The sequence below is a fragment of the Prosopis cineraria genome, unplaced genomic scaffold (genome assembly GCF_029017545.1).
Source record: "Prosopis cineraria cultivar Desert tree isolate PC_DT_omini unplaced genomic scaffold, ASM2901754v1 PC2, whole genome shotgun sequence".
Taxonomy (NCBI): domain Eukaryota; kingdom Viridiplantae; phylum Streptophyta; class Magnoliopsida; order Fabales; family Fabaceae; genus Prosopis; species Prosopis cineraria.
Window position 1 is genome coordinate 41,345,738 of NW_026555333.1, and position 22,747 is coordinate 41,368,484.

The window sequence follows — 22,747 nt, forward strand, 5'->3', positions numbered from 1 at the left end:
TGGAAGAAATATATAAATTTTTGGAGTGCAGCACTTTTATCGTTTGGCAAACATAATTTGATTGTTGATGAGCAAAAAGTTACATAAAACTATGCATGCTTTCCTACGATAAATTACTAGGAAAGCACTTCGCGGGTCTATGTCCAAACAAACAAACATGTGAGTAGAAAGACGTAGGATGAGAATTGACTGAAGATATTGGTAAATAGTAGGACATGAGGCATCAAGAAATTGCTTTTGATAATAACGATACTGAAGATTTACTTTGCTTCTTGAGTGTCCTCAGCTTTCCAAACAACATCATCAAGCCTTGTTGAAAGATTTTTGTAGAACTGCATGCCAGGTGAATCAGAACAGTTATTTCAACTGAGTTCAAATAGTAGAATGGGCATTTTAACTCTTTGTTACTGGTATTGTTAAACAAACATGGGCTAGAAGCTATGACTCGACCAGCATTCTGAAGAGAGGCAGAAAGTTTCCCAAAAAAGAGGAAGGAGAAAGCGTTTTTTTTAATGAGGAGTTTGGGCCTGTTTTCAAAAACTGTTTTTTGTTTTTAAAAACAGAAAAAGGAAATATCCTAAAGTTATTTCCATTTTATTTTTCTTGATTTTAAAACACACTACATTTTGTTATTGAAAAATATAGCTAATTTGACTAACTGCTATAACAAATCACTACCATTAACTGCCTGCAATCATCATTATCTGCTATTTATCAATTCTACAACTGCTTTTAAATTAATATAATCAAACAGATTTTCATTTTGTTTTGTTTAAAAAAAAAATATAACTTTAAATCCCTGTATTTTGCTTGCATTTTGTTATTAGTCCCTGTACTTTTTTTTTGTGTTTCTGGTCCCTATACTTTTGTTTTTTATTATTTTAAGTCCTTTTATGAACAAAACATAGGACCTTGGAAGGACCTAAAATATTAAAAAATAAAAGTACAAAGACCAAAAACACCAAAAAAATATAGGGACCAATAGAAAAATGCAAGCAAAGTACATGAACTTAAAGTTATGTTTTCAATTCTATAGGGACCAATTATGAAAATTATATTACAAAACAGTTTTTAAAAACAAAAAATAAGAACAGAAATGAAACAGGCCCTTGTTCAATTCTATATCATAAAAATAGGCAGCTTGAACTAAAAACTAGAGTTTTCTTATTAGTGCAAAAAATGGCAATGTAGGTACTTGAACATTTAGGGTTAAGGCATAACATAAGTCCATTAGCATGAGAATTAGGGTACAGGTGGGACCTACTGAGTGGTTCCAAAGACCCATCCAAAAGACCAGGTGCTAAGGAATCCCTCTAGAGAAGGGTGACCACACACACAAAACTTGGCATTAAAAGGAGCTTGATATGCATAATAAAATATAAAAGAAAATCTTTTTTTTTTTTGCCAGCTTAACATTTATTATTGTTTTATAGAACATATCTCTGTAAAGATTGTCAACCAGAAACTAAGTACAACAAATAAAAGAAAGGCAAAGAGGCAAAAATACACAAGAAGTCGTTAGTCAAAAGCATCGAATAGCCTAAAGTGAGGAAAAGTACACTAGTTCTTGTGAAGTTGATTTAGTCAATGCATATGTGACCAAACCATTAAAAGTCAACAATGTTGGCTGTTATATTATGGATATGAAATTTAACGTTTTGATCACAAATGCATTAAAAAAATAACTTCATGGGCACTCGTGAACTTTTTCTCCCTTTAAGCCATCGAATGCTTCTGGCTAATGACTTTTTGCATATTTTTGCCTCTTTGCCCTTAAAAGAATGAGTAAAATACACACACACATACCTTGTGAAACTCCAATGTATCACCTTTTGCTTTCCTCACCTCAACCATGTGAAGAGAAGGTGCCACTTGAAATATCTGTTCAAAACAAGAGTATATCAAATTATCAATAGAATATCTTGACAAATGATTTTACACTTCACTGAGCAACAGAAAGTGGTATCGCCTACCTCAGTGGCAATATTAAGGTTTCCCTTCCTTCCTGCTTTCACATTCTCGAGCCTCATCTAAAGTTGAAGATTGATAAATTTTTTTGGAAAGTAAAATAAACTTTAGATTATGTTCTTTCGGTGCCAGTTTATACTCAGTGTCACACCTTTCACTTACCTTGTAGTTTTTCTTCTGGACATCAAAACCAAGAGGCTTTACAGCTTCTTCAATCTTGTTAACTATCTCTTTCGCCGGGCATCTTGATGTGAACCTTGTTTCTCTTTTCAAAGCCTGTAGCCAATTACATTGTAGTAAAAACTCAAACAGTATTAAGGCAAGAAATCTAATTATCTGCTACAGCTGAACATGTTTTGTTATTGGGAAACACTCAGGTACTTCGTCTAATATACTTAATATACTTTCCTCCAATCAAAACAAAACAAATGGATCTTAAGATATTAATAATATTAATAAAAAGAATTTGTTATGGAATAAATAATACATAAAAGATCCACATAGTTTGATTTAATTGAAAAAAAAGCACATTAAATATATAAAGTTAAATATATAAGTTTTTCCCTTTGTAATATGCCAATCAGGTTCAGTTTTTTTTTTTTAATTAAAAAAAGTTAACTGAAATTTATGTTCAATTTACATAGTTCAGTATTATCAAGCTTTTCCTGTGTTTGAATATTACAAAAAATGCGCGTACAAAAGAGATAAAAGGTTAAAGACTTGCATGGACCAGACAATACGGCGAGCCAAACATGTTTGCTTTCATTCGTTTCATAGAATGTGGAAATACTTTCATATAACACTAATTCAATAATTCTACAGATTCATAATAAATAAGAATACAAGAAAAAGCATTAATACGTGAGGTTGCAAACCTGCTCTATATCAAACAAGTTCTCAAGGTTTAGCCCTTTGGACATAGAAATTAATTCAAATGCATTAATGGCTGTTGGCTGTTCTTCCTTCTTTTCCATCACATGGTGCTCCTGCAAGCACGGGCAAAATGTTTTATATGTGAAAATTGTTATATATGAAGAAGTTTATAGCACTAGCAAATATAGTCATTACAGATTATCCTCAACGTACTTCAGAATCTCTAAACACAGCTTCAATGTCATCAAGGTTGGTCTTCCCTGTCTCCTCAAAAACTGCAGGCTTGTAATCTTTCTTAAACCATTCATCATCCAAGATCTCAGATATAGTGATACGCTGTCATATCATTAAGATAAATCAGAAATGGAAACCAAAACTTGCATGTACTGAAACAACGATAGCAGATCAGTTTTCAGTTTTTTTCTTGTTTATGCCTTTTAACTTTTATTTCCCTTATGCTTTATGTTGTTGGGGTGAATGACCAATATCTGATTTTTCAAAAAAAAAAAAAGGTTTATTTAATCATAAAATCTAGCTGATGCCAATGCTGTTGGTGTCAAGGTTTAGGCCACAGCAAGGTGACCAATGTGAACCAATTTGTCATAGAATGCATGAGTAAACTAACAATTTAGTCCCCTGAATCTATGACCATCTTAGCTTTAGTCCCTATATTTTTAGCAGCAAATGATATTGTTGCTGAAAATACCTAAAACTTTGTTGTAGATTAGTCCTTCCAACCCACAGTAGCTGTACACATTTGATCATCTATACCTTGAATATCTCATCATACTATGAGACCAGGGAATGATAAATGTATCTTAAATTTACTTTGACCAAATAGGCCATACAGACCTTTATATTTTAGATTAATTAACAGTAAAATTTGCAAGGAAAGCATGAGACATTTTGACAGAAGGACTGACTTGTACAGTGAGCTTGATATTTTTAGGAAACAATTCATTCACAACAAAAATTTGGGGACTAAAACAACTCTACAAATTTGCAGTTTATAATTAAAATTACACTTTTGCTTTGACATTAACCATAAAAGTTGACACAGCATGAAGACAGAATACTTATCAAATGCTATTTCTTACTGTCATGGGGTTAGGATCCAAAATTCGAGTTATCAATTTCCTGGCACTGAAGGACATCCATGGGGGACAAGTAAATTCGGCAGCAGATATCTGCAGACCATGAAAATCAAAGTAATTAACAGAAAACTGAGAAGAACAGGAAATTGTGCAGTAAAATTTTCAAAATGCTCACTTTTTTATATAGGTTCATAAGATTAGGGTCATCGAAAGGCAAGTAACCTGCAAGTAATACAAAGAGAATCACTCCACAAGACCACAAGTCCGCAGTTGCTCCATCATAGCCTCTATCATCAAGGACCTGCATTGCAAGAACAAATTGTTATAAGCTCAAGTTCTATAAAATGAAACCCAAAATGCAATGCACAGGAAAGAAGCAAGATATGACATTTGTCCACACCTCAGGAGCAACATAGTTTGGAGTTCCACATGTAGTATGAAGCAGTCCATCATCCTGCCAACACCACCATTTTACAAAAATTACTCCTGCTCACCTTTGTGGCATCATTGCTTTCAGATCTTAATTACATTTTGTTTTTGGTTTAGCACTAGATTTAAGCAATAAGATCAACTTAATAACAAAAAGAATGAATCATGGTTACCTTGACTTCTTGTGATAGTGCACTCAAACCAAAATCAGAAACTTTAAGCTGGCCAGAAGCATCTAGCAGCAAATTCTCTGGCTGAAGAAATTTCATGAACAAGAATTAAACAGAGACCCTTTCACCTTAGTTTAAATCAAATGAACTGTTCTGATATCTGCAAATATGTAATGAAAGCAGGGGTGAAAGATCTTGCCTTGAGGTCTCTATGGTAGACACCCCTGCTATGGCAATAATCAACAGCATTTATAAGCTGCTGGAAATAACTACGTGCTTCTTTTTCATTCATTCGCCCATTGTTTACCTTTAGAACAAGATCTCTATTAGCTCTATTAGAAAATAGACTTTTATCGTTTTTCCCAAAAGAATTATTGAACTTATTGAAAATGAGAAGAAACTATTGAATAAAATAAGACAAGTAGAGGTTCATTTGCTCACAATTTTGTCAAAGAGCTCCCCTCCAGTAACAAACTCCAAAACTATATATATTTTTGTCCTGCTTCCCATTACCTGAAAATAAAATCATGATATTTAGCATCAAGCATTACAATAGGTGAAATTTTCAGAGTCAGACTACCAGTGGTTCATCATAATTTTCTTTGACTACTATAATTAATGTTTTAGGTGCAACAGCACCATCAGAAAATTTAAAAATGCCCACAAGGAATCTCATCTGAAGGCAACAACAATCTTTATTCAGTCCTATGAAATAGTTAATGACTTTCTTGTAAGCAAGATTCTAGTCCAGATTTATCTTTTCCCAAAACGAAAAGGCAAGAATAGGTAAAATCAGATAGACAAACAAACCTCATACAATTGAACAACATTTGGATGCTTGATTAACTTCATTGTTGCTATTTCCCGCCTGATCTGTTAAAACACATATTACAAAAATAAGGAGCATTGACTTCATCATATAAGGGTTGAGCTTGGCTTTACTACAGAATTTATAATCTAAATAGGAATTTGTCATATCAAAGAACAAGATGCCTCTTTAATTTGCAACCTCCAACTCCCACCCAAAAACTAGCTTCAAGAAAACCTAAATTTAGCAATATTCTGAGAGATGTGGGAAGATTTTAGGAACTATGGAATACAATTGGATACATTCTTTAGATAGAATGAAATAACAGGAAAACGATAGTCTGAGTAATGGTGCAAAATGATACCTGTTCAGCCATCTTGTGCTTGAGAACCTTCTCTTTCTCCAGAATTTTAATAGCCACAGCCTCCCCAGTCTCAGAGTTCCTAGCAAATTTCACTTTTGCAAATGTTCCCTCACCAATGGTCGTTCCCACCTCATATTTACCTATACGACGCTTGATTTTAGACTGGCTCATTCTGAATGATTCCTTAACTTTCTGATAAAGTTCAACTCTTTCCCCTCTGACAAGGAATCTGCCTGAAGATAATGTCAAAATTTAGTAGAAAAGCCAAAAGTCAACAAATAAAAATGAGTGTAGGAAATGCTACTGGAGCTTATGCTTCAAAGAGAACATGAGCGTTGAAGATCAAGAAGTACATAAGCAAAAAGTCAACAAGTCATTTGCAATATCCATCCCCGGAAGTTATGTCATATCATCAAAGAAATCCGGGACAGTTCAATACAATAAACCTTCAGAGACAATCCATATTCAACCATAATACAGAACACCAGAGAAATCCAGATTCCACATATAAAAAGCCTCCTGATTACAGCCTCTCATTTAAATTGTAAACCAAACGCCGGAAACAAGAGAAGTTAAACTAAGCAAACTCAAACCTACCCAAAAGAACATGATAAAGCAACAGACACAATTATATTCAATGAAGAGATCAGAATTATGAGTTGGAAGAAAATTACCCTGGAAATCTATCAGATGATCTACAGTATATGATTGCCCTCAAATAGGATATTGAATACGAATCCAAAAGGCAAGCTATCACGGTCCCCTTCAAAGAAATTGTTGTCTTTAGAGGCTAGATTTGTAATTAAATAACCAAATGTCCAAAAATGAAAGTTTCAAACACTGTAGAATATTTTTGGCCAAAAACAAAAAACTGTAGAATGATAGTTTGGAACTTTTGTCCGAGTCCTAGTCCAGCAATAACGCAAACTGCTCTTGGAATGTTATGCAACTGGAAGAAAATATCAGGAAACGGGCGTTCATAAACATATATAAGTTTTGTCCTACATAATTTCCAAACTTTAAGTAGAGAAGAAAGCAAAAAAGAAAACTGAAAATCTCCTTGAAAAAGAACACATGGAACAGAAGTGGGGATTTCAGAACCGTATGGAAATTGGCCTGAAATCGAAATGAAAAATCCTCAGAGAACCACTATGACGCAAGAGGACACTCAGAATGAAATAACAAAAAGCTCAGATCACGATCATAGTGGAGTAGAATAGATGGATAGTTATGGAAGAGAGGGGGAGAAAGAGAAGAGTGGAGAGAGAGAACATACCGAAAGTTAGAGAGAGAGAGGCAATCAGATGATTGAAGAGAGAGAGAGAGAAGGTGGATATACCTGAACTTTATTATGGAGATAGGAAAGAATTGACGGCTTACAGATAAATGATAATGGAGTATTCTTGTGATCTCAAAATACCAGAAGTTTCTACGAATTCTAAGACAACCCCACCAATTACTGCACAACAACCAGACAAATTTTCACCCAAAATACGATCTTATCCAAACCTAATTTTTAAGTCCCGCAAACTTACTTCCGCAGAAAAGTTGTTCAAAGTTTAACAGCCGAAACAGCATTCAACATTCATCTAATTCAAGAGAAAAATAAGTGAGAAAGCTGAAAAACATAGAGAAACCTGATCAAGCGTGGTGGGTATTCTTCTATGGTTCCTCCATTTGACCATCTCGCTGTTCTTCTTCTTAAAGAAGAGGGTGAATCTGATAGCCGAGACAATAAACACGTGAAGCAACGCGCACAACGCATATAAGACATGGATTTGAGAGGAAGACGTCAACAGAAATGCAGGACATTGAATAAACAACACAGAAAATGACGCAGCCGAGTGAAGAGAGAGGCTAAAACAAAGAGACAGGAAGTAACAGTGAAGCATACCAAAATCAAGATCTGAGAGATTGGTGAGATCTATTACTGCTCGGGGGAACGGCCGCGTCAGCAGCAGTATTACATTTTTATTTTTTTTTTTTGACCACCACCAGCAGCAGCAACACAAGTTGAATTCTCATTCTACTCTTTTCTGTTTATAAAGAAGTTGGATTCTTTTTTTCCCCCTGGATGAGTAAAGAAGTTAGAGTGCTTTTTAAAAATAAGAAATGCCCAGATTATAAAAATGTTTTAAAAAAATATATAGAATAATATTTCACTTTTATCTTTATTGTTTTAATGGTATTTATGTAATTTGAGAAAATATCTCCTCCTTGGTTGAGATTATTTTTACAAAATTATATAACCAGATTGTTTAAATATGCTTACATAAAATTCCTTATCTTTTCCTATTTCAAGTTTGATTAAATTTTAGAAACGGTGGGATTTTATTATGCATTGACTGAACATTATTTCTCATTTAGTCTTACTCCTTCCGTTTTAAATTATTAGACACACATCCTAAAATATAAAACATTTTAAAAATATTAAAGTTTTATTAAATATGCTTATTTTAATATTATTCTTTCTCTCTTAGTAATTAATTTATGTCCATTCTTTTTTTAATGTATTGCATGATGAGTATTTTTAAAAGTTTATATTTTTATTTTAAAAAATAAATAGTTAAATTTCTTTAATAATTTTATTAATATGTGAGATTTTATTTAAAAATATCTTATAATTTAAGATAAATAAAGTATTAAATGCTGAAGTTTTTATTGGATTCGCAGCCTATGTAAGGCTGGCATGCTGAAGGATCAAATCACACTGGCCTTTAAGTTTTCGAGCTCTCTCTTCTTCTCTCATGCTACATGGCTTCATTTGTGTTGCTCTGTGCATGTGTTATGTTGTTTCTTTTTCATGTTATGTGCCCGTGTTTATTGTGTAGGAGTCTAGGATGGTTCTTTTAATTTTAAGGAGCTATCACATGCAACTGGTGCGATAGAATAACTTTTAATGATAGTGTTATTTAAACACGACTGGAACTAAGGTCTGCATTGCTACTACCAACATAATGTGTGAGTGAAACAGTAGTTCCTATGAATTTGATTATTAGTATATTTAGTTAATAAATATGATGAATATATTTAGTGAAAATAAAAATAAATAAAGAAATATTGTATGGAGCTATCTTAATACACAAGGATATATTGTTACCCAAAAAAAATAGAGGATATATAAAATAAATATATAACGTAACAAATTATTAATTTTTTTTATGGAAAACCAAATAGGCAAATATATTAAACAAATTTTGGGTCTTGTATAAGGATTCAATCCATAAGAACGTGACAACCAATGTCTAAATTCTTATTAGGAGATGTGTTTATATCGAATGTCTAACTATATTTTAAACATAATTGTCTCCAATAAAATACTTCAATAAAACAAAAGGTTATATTATGAGAAATAAAATTATGTGAGGTTATTAAGTATCAACATTAACTTTTACATGGAGACTTATAATTATGAGAGATTGGATTGTCTATAATTTTTTGAGTGTGTTTTTAGAAAGCTAAAAGAGTTAAATCCTAAACATAAAAATGAAATTACGGTGGGAGTCCTAAATAAAGTAATGTTTGGTACATGTGAATTAAAACTCTCAAAAATCCTAATTTCATGAAAAACCCCTGAATTGGATTTCTTGCTTAAAGCTATACAATTTGGGCCAATTCCATAAAATTTTATTTTTAAGACAATTTTATTCTCATAAAAAATTGAATTCACACCCTTGGCCCGTGAGTCAAGCATAAATTTTGTGTGTGTCAGAAGCTTCTGGTCTTTCAAATCTAGGACTAACTTTAGCTAAAAAAAAAAAGTGGTAGCTAAGTTTCTTCCTTTAGCTTTTTTTTTTTTGCCACTTTTATTTTGTTTTTATGTTCTTTATTCTAGTTTTATTGTAGGCATAGAAGTCTATATATAAATTATAATACATCTATATATATATAATATAGTATTATATATTTGTATATTTATAATATTTCTTTTATAAACTATTTTACTTATATATATATAATATTTTATTTATATGCTAAACATGTGAGGAAATCAAAATTCAATCAAGCTTTTAATATATATTTATTTTAATTTATTCCAATGTGTTACATACCAAACAAAACTAGTATGAAGATTTCATTTATTTTTTTAATATATTAAACAAACTTTTAAAATTTAATTATATTTTAATTTTAATTTCAATTCTAATTTTAAAATTTTAATTTTAATTTCATCAAAAACTCTTCTATTATACTAAATGAGGCCTAAAAAAATTTAAATATTATTTTTTTTATTTTAAATTATAAGACACTTTTAAAAAAATTTAATATTTTAAAATATAAAATATTTTAAAAAAATTAAGTTTTTATTAAATAAATTTATTTTAATATAACTTTTTCTCTTTTTTTATAATTAATTTTTATCTTTTTTTAATATAATAGTATTAAATAATAGATATTTTTAAAATTTTATATGTTATTTTAAAAAAATAAAATTATTAAATATATTTAATAAAATTTATTAACATGTTTAATTTTATTTAAAAATATTTTATAATTTAAAATAAAAGAAGTATACTTCTTATAAAATTATCCTTAAAATGCTGAAATATTATTTTTTCTGACATGATGGGAATATTTTTTGCATGATTTTTTGTGCCCTACATTAAAAAAACATTAACATCTATGAGATGGTGATGATTTTGGTTGCTGCTTGAAGGGTCGCTTGACCTGACATTTGTCTCCCCCAAACTTTAATTTATTGTGGACTGTACGTCCGTACCACAATGAGGGTTTTTTTTTAATAAATTTATTAAGCTTTGCATACAAGGACAATATTCATCGGTTTAAAAAAAGTAAAATATTTTTAATTAAATGTTATTTTAATAAAATAATTATTATTTTTAAATTAATTTTATTTTTATATATTTATTTTTATTAAACACCTTACAATAAATATAAATTATTTATTAATAAGAACACTTTAAAAAAAGATAATAATTACACCTCAAAAAACTAAAAATGTCTTACAATTTTTAATATTCAACCCTTCAAAAAATACCTTATATTTTTTAACAGAGAGAGTAATAAAATTTTTTAAATTATATAATAATAATTTAATTTCTCAAAATATCATAATTTTATTAAAATTTTTAAATACTTTTGTTTCAATAAATTTTAAATTAAAAAATTATTTTACCCTTATTAACAAGTTATGATTTTTTTTGTTCAATTCTTGCAATTTTTAAATAAAAATTATTATTCATTAAATAAAAATTATGATTAAGTCTTGTTATTTTGAGAATATGTTTTTCAATAGCAGAAATTCTACTTAACAATATATAATTTTTCATTCAACTTTTACAATTTACAAAATAAAAAATTATTTCTTAAGCAAAGTTATAATTAGGCTTGTTATTTTGATATAAAAATTACACTTGATAAATTATGATTTCTTATTCAATATTTACTATTTACAAAATAAAAATTGTTATTTCTTAAATAAAAATTGAGATTGAGACTTGTTATTTTCAATAGAAATAAAATAATTTTTTTACTTTAAAATTTATTGATACAAAATTTCCTACAAACTTCAATGAATTTTAGTATTTTGAGATATTAGATTATCATTTATATAATTTGAAGGATTTTATTATCATTTTCTCATATATGTAATGTTTTAGAAACCCAATCGAATAATGAACCGAAAATATCAATAAATTATGGGTCTCATGGGTTAATCGATAGCATAATAATTCAATAAAAATAGGTCAAAAAAGTTCAACCACTTCAAGGCTCGAGTTTTTACTCAGAGTTAATACGATCAACCTAAGTTAACAGTTAAAACAGGCCAAATGATTGAATCAGAGATCATTTTTTTTTTTGGATGACGATTTAATCAATCCGATCATCCAGATTGGTCTAGTCTGAAAACAATGCGTACATATACATGACATGATTTTAAGCAAGAGGACCCCAAATTCATATGCCTGCAATTCCTCAAAATGGACAAATAACTATTTGTCAATCTTCTCAAAATAGGGACCAGTTTCGGCAATTTGGGATGAGTGAAGGGTGTCAATATCTCAAATCATCTAAAAATTGTCCAAAGAGTATATAAATCTATATACCAAGATTGTATTGCCACCACAAGTTCAAAATCTACGGAACAAAGATGTGAGTCAGCACCAAACAATGAATTCAGGCATTATAATATATACCTACACACAAACGTTACCATTATATCAATAAATCATTTTTTATTAGTTAAAAAAGCTTTAAAATTTATTAACTTTTTTAAAGAAAAAAATAATATTTGGTGTCTGTAATTTTATCAAGTTTTATTTTTAATCTTTATAATTTTTTTAATATTTTCAGCCTCATAGAGACTAAAAGTAATAAAAAACTAAGATTATAGGGATTTAAAAAACAAGGTTACTAAGAGCCTGTTTGAAAATCTGTTCTAGAAATAGTTTTCTATTCTCCAGAACAAGAGAGCAAAAAAAATCTGTTTGGTAATGTGTTTTTAAAAAGTGTTTTAGAGAAAAAAAATATTGCTCTAGAGAACAGAAAAATAAAACCAACTTTTAGGTGTTCTGTGATTATTATTTTAGAAAATAAGAAAGAATGAGAAAAATACTTATTATTATTATTTTTTTATTTTCAAAACATGTTCTACAGAACACCAGGTTTCAAGATAATAAAATAAAAATAATTTTAAACAGTCCCTAAATTTTTTTGAAACTATAAGATTGAAAAAATTGTAAGGACCAAAATAAAAGTTGATGAAACTATAGAGACTGATTATTATATTTTTTTTAAATTTTATCCATATTAATATATATATTAATAACATACTTTTTTCTCATAAGCATTTAATGAAAGACAAAAAAAAAAAAGAAAAAGAAAAAATTATGCTAAAAATAAATGAAATGCTTTAAAATAGGGAGAAAAAAAATTTCTCCCTATTTTATAAATAAAAGTGGAGGAGTGTATATTGTGTGTGTGATTGTGTATTATATTGTATATATATATACACACACACCACTACATGTAGAGTTTGGATTTGGATTGTATGTGTGTATTTTAGAGAGAGAATTTGGATCAAAGGGAGATGACCATGCTAGAAGTTGAGACATGAAAAAACAAGAATAATGCAAACAAGTCCCCACAAGCCTTCAATCATTTTTGCACGGATCTGTGCCCACTCTTCCATTTCATTTCTTATTCTTTTTTCTTTTTGTCTTTCCCATCATCCTTAAAAATGACACGGACACCAATTGCAATGTTATTCAATGTTCTAACTAACTTCAACACCAAAACGATTTACTTCAATTTTTAAATTGGGGCATGCAGATTATCTCTACTTTTATATTATTGTTTACAATTTTAGAATCTATTATTCTTTCTACCTATTTATTCATTATTTTTATTTTCCAATGCTCAGTAGGTACAAAATTACATAAATTATAACTTTAAAAGATTAATTAATTTTTATTAAAAAAATTATCATCGATTTAACCGATTCACTAGCCGTTTTTCCTAGTTTGGTATCGAGTCAAATAGCCTTGATCAAATAACCAGAAAATATCAATGGATATATATATGATAGAAATATATTTTATCTAGGTTCCTAGCATAAAAAATTAGAATTAAAAAAGAATAGAAAAATCGTTTGAGAGTGTTGCTTCATTCCTATTTGATTGGAGGGAAATGGAGGATATAGGATACTCGAATGCATTTAATTTTAAAAATAGATAAGTGGGTTTATAATTTTTTAATAAAAGTAATTTGTAAATTAAAAGAGTAATAAAAATTAATTAAAATCGTTTAACCCCTATGATCTATTTTTTTTAAATCAAACTTATCCTTCACTCCCCTCCACCCAAACAAAATTTTGATATTATTAACAAATATTTGTTCAATCTCAATATATTGTACGAAGGGAAAATATGCAACTAAAACTGTTATCTTTCCTTTTTGACTGTTCACTGACTTCACTATTATTTTGATGTTCATATTATTATAAAAAATTAATAATTTCCAAATAAATGTTTCAAATTGAAACTTGTTTCATTTTATATAAATAAAATCAAGGAGCAAGTTTTTTTTTTTTTTAATTCAGAGATGGCTCAATAAAGTAGACTTGAGTTTTTTCGGCCTAAACTAGACGTGGGCTTAAAGCCATTACATAATATCCAAGTCTTTTAATTCGGAACTTTTAAAAAAAAGAAAGTGTGACCCAAATGAAAAATAAAGCCCCAAGAACAATTGTAAATAGGGCAAAACATGGGCGATCAATTAATCACCAAAATTTACCCAAAAAAAAATTACCTAATCTTGTTATTTTTTTATATGACTATCTTACTTAGTCAAATTCAAACATTATCTTGATAATCTTATTATTATATCCATCATTTTAACTGGTGTTGAGGTGTTTGGTTTATAATGGTCTCAAATGTCACGCAATAGACCATGACCTAAGAATTTTTGGCCTAAAAAAAAAAAACAAAGACCATGTCCTCAGTATCACATGTTACATTATCTATATATGTTTATATATCTATGAAATTTGTAGTAAGCTATCATATTTATAACGTGAATTTGAATAATACAAACCTTATTTTGTGTTCCATAATTGTGTGAGGCTAGATCTAATCTACATCATTCTTTTTTGTTGGCAAAAAAATAAAATCTACATTATTCATCTAAGCATGCTAAATTTTCTCTTTTTTTTTTCTTTTGGGGGGGGCCAATGATAAATTAAAAATAATAAATATGTAATATATTAATATTCCTTTAACTTATAGTTATGCAGTCTATTTTACAAATTTAATGAACTAGCATAAATAAATGTACTCTTTTCAGTCTAAATTATAAGATAATTTTTTCAGCTGAACTTAACTAAAATGTAAAAGTTTTTTTTTTGGGATAAAAGATGATAACAAAATAAAAAAAGATCACATAAGGTTTTTGCTATTGAGCATATATCTTTCCCTATCATCCATCTCTACTAACCAAGGCGAAGATAAATTAAGGACATTACTGTGATCCCCGCATAATGGGCATGTCTAATTAGAGCATCAGCTATGCTAACAAATTCTCATTGCCTAAAGTTAATGTTTACAAATCAATGCTTAAACAATAAATTTGATTTTCTTAAATAATATCCTAAAACGGGTGTCATTTTATCCTATCACATGTGACGACGTTGATGGCTTGAGGCATAATCAATTAGGAAAAATAACAATTAAGTCTCAAAGGATCAATTTTATTCAAGGTAAGTCTCAAGACATTCTGAAATACCAGTTAAGTCTCTAGGTCCTGGAGTAGCATTTTAATATAATGAGAAATGATCAAAACACTCTTATTTGGCTGATGAAAATTTGAGATTGCTCCTTCTCTGCTCTACCCTGCTCTACAAGTACTTGTCCGTTGTCTCTTCCCTACCCTGTTCGTTGTCTCTTCCCTATCTCATTGCAAGTGAGTAAAGCTCTCTGTCATCTCTTCCCTGGGGCTGTCCAGTAAGCTATCTATCATCTCTATTTTAGTCCTGTTTGACGTCTCTTCTCTACCCTAAGTGATCAATTGCTTAGCCCATTAATCTGTAATCTGTTTTGGTCATTAATCTTTGATGGTATGATGCATTTGCCTAGCTGAAGAGTCTGATCCTCATCAACATTCACCATTTTAATTATGCAAAAATTGCTTCTTCTTCAATTTTTTTCTTTGAGTGTCTTAACTAAAAGGGGACTATGTAGTTTGTACAAGTGAGGATATGCTCAAATGGATTTTAAGTTTGAAGTTATACATTTGTACCCAATTAATCAAGTTTGCAACTCTGTAACTCTGTAATTTGTTTTCATAATTTTATTCCCAACTTCTAATATAAAAATGTATTTGTAATGTTCAACTTATACCTTATACCCAATCAATCAAGTTGTCAAGCAACTTAGGTACCTAGTTTTGCAACTATCTCGAGACAAATTTGCCATTGCTTGTCAAAATTTTGGGTGGAAGAACTATTGAATTCTTAAGAAAGTTATTGTTTTAGAACAACGCTCTAGTAATTTGTACTTCAGACACCAAATTCTACAACTTTCTTATGAATAATTTGCAACTCTTTTTGAAATTTTGGATGGAAGAACTATAAAATTCTTAAAAATTTATTATTTCAGGACAATGCTCCAATAATTTACAACTGAGACAGCAAATTTTACAATTTTCTTATGAATAATTTGTAACTTCTTTTCAAAATTTTGGGTGGAAAAATAATTGAATTCTTAGAGTTATTATTGTAGGACAACGCTCCAGTAATTTACAATTGAGACACCAGATTTTACAACTTTCATACAAATAATTTGCAACTCCTTATCAAAATTTTGGGTAGAAGAACTATTGAATTCTTAAACTTGCAAAGCTATCAAATTATTTTAGGACATAACTCCAATAATTGCAACTGACATACCAAATTTTGCAACTTCATTACAAGTACTTTGCAACTCCTTCTCAAAATTTTAAGTAGAATAACTTTTAAATTCTTGAACTTACAAAGCTATCAAATTATTTTAGGACAAAGCTCCAATAATTGTAACTGACATATCAAATTTTACAACTTTATTATGAATAATTTGCAACTCCTTCTCGAAATTTTGGATGGAAGAACTATTAAATTCTTGAACTTGCAAAGCTACCAAATTATTTTAAGACATGACTCCAGTAATTTGCAACTGACATACCAAATTTGCAACTTCATTACAAATAATTTGCAACTCCTTCTCAAAATTTTAGGTGGAATAATTTTTAAATTCTTGAACTTACAAAGCTATTAAATTATTTTAGGACAACACTCCAGTAATTTATAACTGACATACCAAATTTTATAACTTTATTACAAATAATTTATAACTCCTCTTCGAAATTTTAGGTAGAATAACTTTTAAATCCTTGAACTTGCAAAGATAAATTAAGGACATTACTGTGATCCCCGCATAATGGGCATGTCTAATTAGAGCATCAGCTATGCTAACAAATTCTCATTGCCTAAAGTTAATGTTTACAAACCAATGCTTAAACAATAAATTATGATTTTCTTAAATAATATCCTAAAACGGGTGTTATTTTATCCTGTCACGTGTGACGAGGTTGATAGCTTGAGGCACAATCCATTACAACTGCAATATCTTTGAAACCTTGTTTTCAGCAAAGATCCAACCCAAAAAGTGACAGCGTTAACCTCTGGGTTCTGATGTATTGCTGAAACCAACAATCTATCCCATGCAACTCCACTACACATGCTGACATCAGTTGAGTTGACCGACCCAATACAAAATATAAAAAGAGTTATTTAAAATTATTTTTCTTTTATTATTTTAAGAACTAATATTTTATAAAATATATTTTAAAAATAAAAAAATAATTTTTTTTATTTTTTAAAATTATAATTGAAAACTCTAAAAGTTTTTTTTTAAATAATATTATATTTTTAAAAATATTTTTTAAAAAATATGTCACCAAATATTTTTTTTTATTTTTTTATTTTAAAGAATAGAAAACTATTTTTACAATAAGTTGCCTGATAGGCCCGAAGTAGTTTTTGGTAGAAAAGCAATTGATAATTTTGACGCGTTGAGTTTGTTTGTTATATGGTTTGTGATGGTGTCACACCAGCCCATTATTCCCAAGTCTTGTTTGATCTCTTCAACTCGTAGAGTAGTTCTTTACGGCAATATTCTATTTTTTAATTTTTGAAGACTTGAATATATTTATTTTCCTGACTCTTTGTTTTTTTAATATCGGCCAAATCAACTCTAAGCCAGTGTCTGTGCCTTTGTTTATGTTGTACTATTTTGTTAATAAAGATAAAAGTTTATGCTTGTTTCAAAGATTAAACTATGCGTATATAAGTGTGAAGTAATGATCTAGTTTGGCTAAAGGTTAAACATTGACAAGTAGAAGTGTTTGGATTTTAATTAAAAAAATTAATTATGAAAAAAATTGATTATCAAAACGTGATAATTTTTGGATAAATTTTCAAAAATAAATTTTTATTAAAATGGAAAATGTTTGGATAATTTTTTTAGAATTAATTTTAAGTGGGTAATTTTATCATTCAACTTTCAAAGTGGCAAGTCAACAATGGTTCTAATTGATTTTTTTAAAATGAAATAAATTTTAGCTTATCTCAAATAAAGTTTTAAAAATTAAATGGAATTTAAAAAAAATTGGGGTATTCTGATAAAGTTTTTCAAAACTATAATCTTTAACCTAACATTGACTTTACGAGGACATCCAAACAGGGCATAGGGCGGTTTGAACTCGTCAACGCTAAACGCAATCAAGGACTTCTGGTCTCAGTTACAAGCCATCAAATGCCACATGATGCCAATGCTTTTACCTTTTGCCATGTGGATGTCAAGTCAACAATTAATATAATGCTTTACGCATTAAATTAATTTAAAAGTTGATTTATATTTTAAAATTTAAAAAATTAATATAATAATTTAAAAAAATAAAAATGATCATATTAAAAAAATTAAATTTAAGGAATCAAATCGATAATAAAAAAATTTTAAAGACTCAAAGTTTTATTATTTTTTTATATATTGATTATTGCATGTTAATGTAAATTGAAAAAAATTATGGGTATTTTGGGAAGAGCAACACATAATTTTTACAAATAATTAATTTAAATGGTTTTCTTAATTTGTATGTATAATTATGTAGTTCCTACATCTAAGACTAGAAAAACATGAAATATTATTGAAATTATTTTACTCTCTCCGTTAAAAAATATAAGATATTTTTAATCGAATCTTACCTTTTAATAAAGTAGTTACTTACTTTTCAACTAACTTTATTTTTTATATTTACCTCTATTAAACACCCTACAATAAATATAAAGTCATTATTAATAGGGACGCTTTTGAAAAAAAAGATAATTATTACACCTCAAAAGATTAAAAATGTCTTATATTTTGAATATTCAACTTTTCAAAAATTATCTTATATTTTTAAACGAAGAGAGTATTTATTATCTATTTTACTAGATCAATAAGTTGTATGTAGTTGTGTGTGTGTGTGGATGTCAAAAGTCTTGACAAACCAAATCATAAGTTATATGTTTGACATTGTAAACTCCATATACCATCGAGCAGTACAAGCAAGCTAGCTGGAAAAAATAAACATGCTAGCTGTAAACAATACTCCACATTAATCCATATATTCATTATATTTTCTTTGTTTGTTTGAATCATGATAATTTTCATTATTAATCTTCACACAAAACCGAAGCATAAAAAATTATAAAAATATAATCATTAATCTATTATCAAAAAATTAAGATAGATTAAGGTTGTCAACATATACATTAAGTCTTCTTTAAATTTACTCCATATATGATAAATTTTTTATTATTATTTAGCAGTTTATTGAATTTTATGCATATTACGGTAATATAGTATTATAATGGTAATTATTTGTAAAAATTTTATGTAATTTACAAATATAGGTACGAAAATGTATTTGTCATTAAAGGTAAAATTATGGTAAAAAATCATTAAAAATAGTATTCTCTATCTAAATTATAATGGTGAGACTTAAATATTTAGTCTTACATACTCAATATACTTTTAATCAATCAAATGAATTTTAATATATTAATAATAATGATAAATAATCTATAAAAGATTCAATTTAATTGAAGATAAGTACTTCAAGAATATAAATTTTTTCCTAAATAGAATTAAAAAGAGCATATTCTGATTTTTTCTCATGTGCTGGTTTATGTGAGCCAAGCATGCTAGTTGCTGGATAAAGATAAAAACTGAAAAACAACATTCAATTTTTCATAAGATTTAGAAAAAAAAAAGATTTGATTGTTTTAATATGTGTGATACATGTTAGAATTTGTCTGTATCATGGACAGAGAAATTAATTATGGTGAAAAATTGGAAATGTTATGTAAGAATGACAATGCTCAAATTTGAGTCAGACAAATAATTATATTAAATTAAATTTAAATGCTTGCTTTTATTTTTTCGAAAGAACATTTGCACAAGTTTGAAGTTTGTATATCTTTCGTAAATTACACGAAACTAAATTAGAAATCATGCCTAAAATATCGAGCTATGTCTAGATAATTTTTCAACATTTATCTTGATAGTAGACTTTTAAATTTATGAAACTAATTTTCTTACAAGCAAATTCTCCGTTAATTTCGTGGGACTTTCTGTTGTAAGTGAAAAACAGAAAATCTTTCTCAACATGTTTTTTTTTTCTCTCAACATGTTTATTGAGTCAAATTTCTCAGCTGATTTAACAAGTCAACACGGGATTACCTTTTTTTTTTTTTTTGACCTGTGATTGATCACTTGGGTTAATCCTTAATTTCGTAAGCCCAACGGATAAAGATAAGGTTTAGTTATAATGGAATCTTTCTTTTCAAATGATGAAAAGTAGAATAAATAAAGAAAAATATATATATATATATATATATATATAACTTTGCTTCGTGTAAGTCTCTATGGTTTTCATTATTTAAAAAAATGTCTTGAAAGAGAAATTATGCATAATAATATACTCTCCCCGATAAAAAATGTAAGGCATTTTTTAATAAATTAGATATTAAAAAATATAATATATTTTTATTCTTTTGAAGTGCAATCATTATCTTTTTTTAAAGTGCTCTTATTGATAATGATTTTATATTTATTATAGGGTGTTTAATCAGAGTAAATATAAAGATAAAATTAATTTAAAAGTAGGTAATTATTTTATTAGAAGTGAGATTTAATTAAAAATATTTTATATTTTTAAATGGAGGGAGTAATAAATTTAAAGGATATAGGCATATTAGGAAAAAAAAAAATTTCTTGCCGTCCAAGAAAGTTGAAGGAGCTGGTATTGGTCTTTAACCAAATTACACAAGCAACCCACCAGAGGAAGCCAAAAGGTCAAATTAAATTGAACTAAGGCTATTATAGTATTGACCAAATCGGCACTTTGGACTAACGAGATTTTTTCCCTATTTATTTTAGTATAAGTTAATTTAAAAACGGCATGCTTGTCTAAGATTAAAAAAATAATTTTTAAATAATTTAGATATTTTATACAATGAGATTAAGATTTTATAAAAAGCAGACATTATGTTATATTTAATTACAATAATAAAAAGGTAATTATTTATTAATTATTTTTAAATTTTATGATATCTTTTTTATTTTTATTTTATAAAAATGATTTATCATTTAATTATTTTAAAATTTTATAATATTTTTGCACATCTCATCTTTTCAAAACATTTTCTTCCATCTATTGAATCAGATTATTTTTTGAAGCGTACTTTTTTAAAATAATCAAAAATTTATTTTTTTTAGATTTTAATTATTTTTAAAAATTTAAACAAATATCATAAAAACTTACAAAAATTTTTTAAAAAAAATTAAATGTTTTTTTATAAAATAAGTTGAAACATACGTGTCCTAAGTTATCCATAAGCTAGCTTTGTGTTGGGCATAGATGTCTAATTTATCACCTAAGTTACTTATTCAAGCTTTGTATAAAGGAGCTTCTGTAACATTCTGACTTTTACTAACTAAAAACTAAAACAAATATTATAATAATAAAAAGATTTAAACAAATAAAAATAATTATCACTATATAAAGATTTAAATTCAATTCTCAACTTTATTTTAAAAAGGTGCATGATGGAAAAGAGTTAATTTATATTTTAGAGAGCTACCATAGTTATAAAAATTCATCTAATAAATAGATATTTAAAACCTAAACATGGTAGAGAAGAATATACTAATTAAAAGGGTTATCAATGTTATAAAAGTTTTCCTTAATAATTAAAACATAAATGACACTCTATATTATAATTACTCAAATATTATTTCAATAAATGGCTTGACACTTAAAATTCTATATATAAATATTTATTCTAAATAGATTCATTGTACAACTCCTATGTCCTTAGATCTCAACTAATAATACCCTCGTCAGTCATCAATAAATAATAAATATTTTTAAAAAAAATCAACCCAAATGACAAATGAATTTTATACTGGTAAATGATTATTTTATAAATTGAAATGTGATTTAAAGCTTGCTCAAGTTAAGTCCCAAGCTTTTAGACTCTTCCCTTTTGTTTTGTTAAGCTTACCTAAAATGTTAAAGAGGGGTGGGCACTAATGTCTCAATAACCCAGAGTTCTATCATATATGTACAACTAACAACTACACACAATTAACACTATATGTATACATATAATTTCAACATTGTTATTAAATTATGGCACAACAATTTATAGGCTATTATTCATAATAGTTATATGTAATATATGATCATATGCAAAAAAACCCCTTATTATTTCGTTCCCACCTTATACCGTTGATTCAAGCCATATGCTCACCCATGATTTTGCTCACTCATTGGACTAACTAAAGCATATCCAAAGCTTGAGATATACCTTGCCAAAGGTACAGAGTTTAAGCCCCAAACGATGGCTTCCCTCCTTAAAGAAGCCAACTAGAAGGTGTTACTGCCCCACATCCCTCATTTACAAACTTGGCCAGGTAAGTATTAAGGAATGGGGCTTTGAAAAGATTAAAAAAAAAAGAAAGCCAACCACTGTACATGTAATGAAGCAATGGCGGAGCCAGGATCTTGTATCAGGGGGTGCAAATTAATTTTAAAAATAATGATTTAAAAAGAATTATTTAATTTTTTTTAAAATAATCATATATTTTATGATTGTTCCATACTTATTATCATATGCTATTAAAAATATTTCCTTCCATATAAGTCACTAATTTATAATATTATTTATATATAAAAATATATAATAATTAACCAGAGATTTCAAAAAATTAAATAAATAACTATATTCTTTTCTAAAAATTATATTAGAGTTATGGACTTAGTAAATTCATAATTGGATTTAAGTTAAAACATTTACAAAAAAAAAACCTAGATTTCAAGGGGTTTAAAATTTTGTGATTAGAGAAGGTAAAATTATCTACTACTCATTTATAATTTCCTCTAAGTTGATGGGGTGTATATGTCCTCCTCAAGTGTTGGCTTCGCCATTGCAATGAAGGCA

The 22,747-nt window shown here is 28.1% G+C and overlaps 1 protein-coding gene across 7 annotated transcripts; it reads right to left on the minus strand.

Annotated features, from left to right (window-relative positions):
• On the minus strand, positions 1–7,613 carry LOC129303143 (CBL-interacting protein kinase 32-like). Of its 7 annotated transcripts, none has more exons than XM_054942238.1 (16): positions 7,344–7,613; positions 6,381–6,469; positions 5,707–5,935; positions 5,345–5,407; positions 4,976–5,047; positions 4,734–4,841; positions 4,538–4,618; positions 4,336–4,389; positions 4,111–4,236; positions 3,939–4,028; positions 3,055–3,177; positions 2,844–2,954; positions 2,131–2,244; positions 1,974–2,030; positions 1,807–1,881; positions 1–332 (listed from the first exon to the last, which is right to left on the minus strand). In XM_054942238.1, the coding sequence occupies exons 1-16, from the start codon at positions 7,596–7,598 to the stop codon at positions 261–263; spliced, it is 1,719 nt and encodes a 572-aa protein (XP_054798213.1). In that variant the 5' UTR covers positions 7,599–7,613; the 3' UTR covers positions 1–260. The 7 variants fall into 7 exon arrangements, with proteins under 7 accessions (XP_054798213.1, XP_054798216.1, XP_054798217.1 ...); XM_054942241.1 differs by having other exon boundaries at positions 5,707–5,939; positions 7,344–7,394; XM_054942242.1 differs by lacking the exon at positions 7,344–7,613 and adding an exon at positions 7,046–7,102 and having other exon boundaries at positions 5,707–5,939.
• Positions 7,614–22,747: the final 15,134 nt, after the last annotated feature.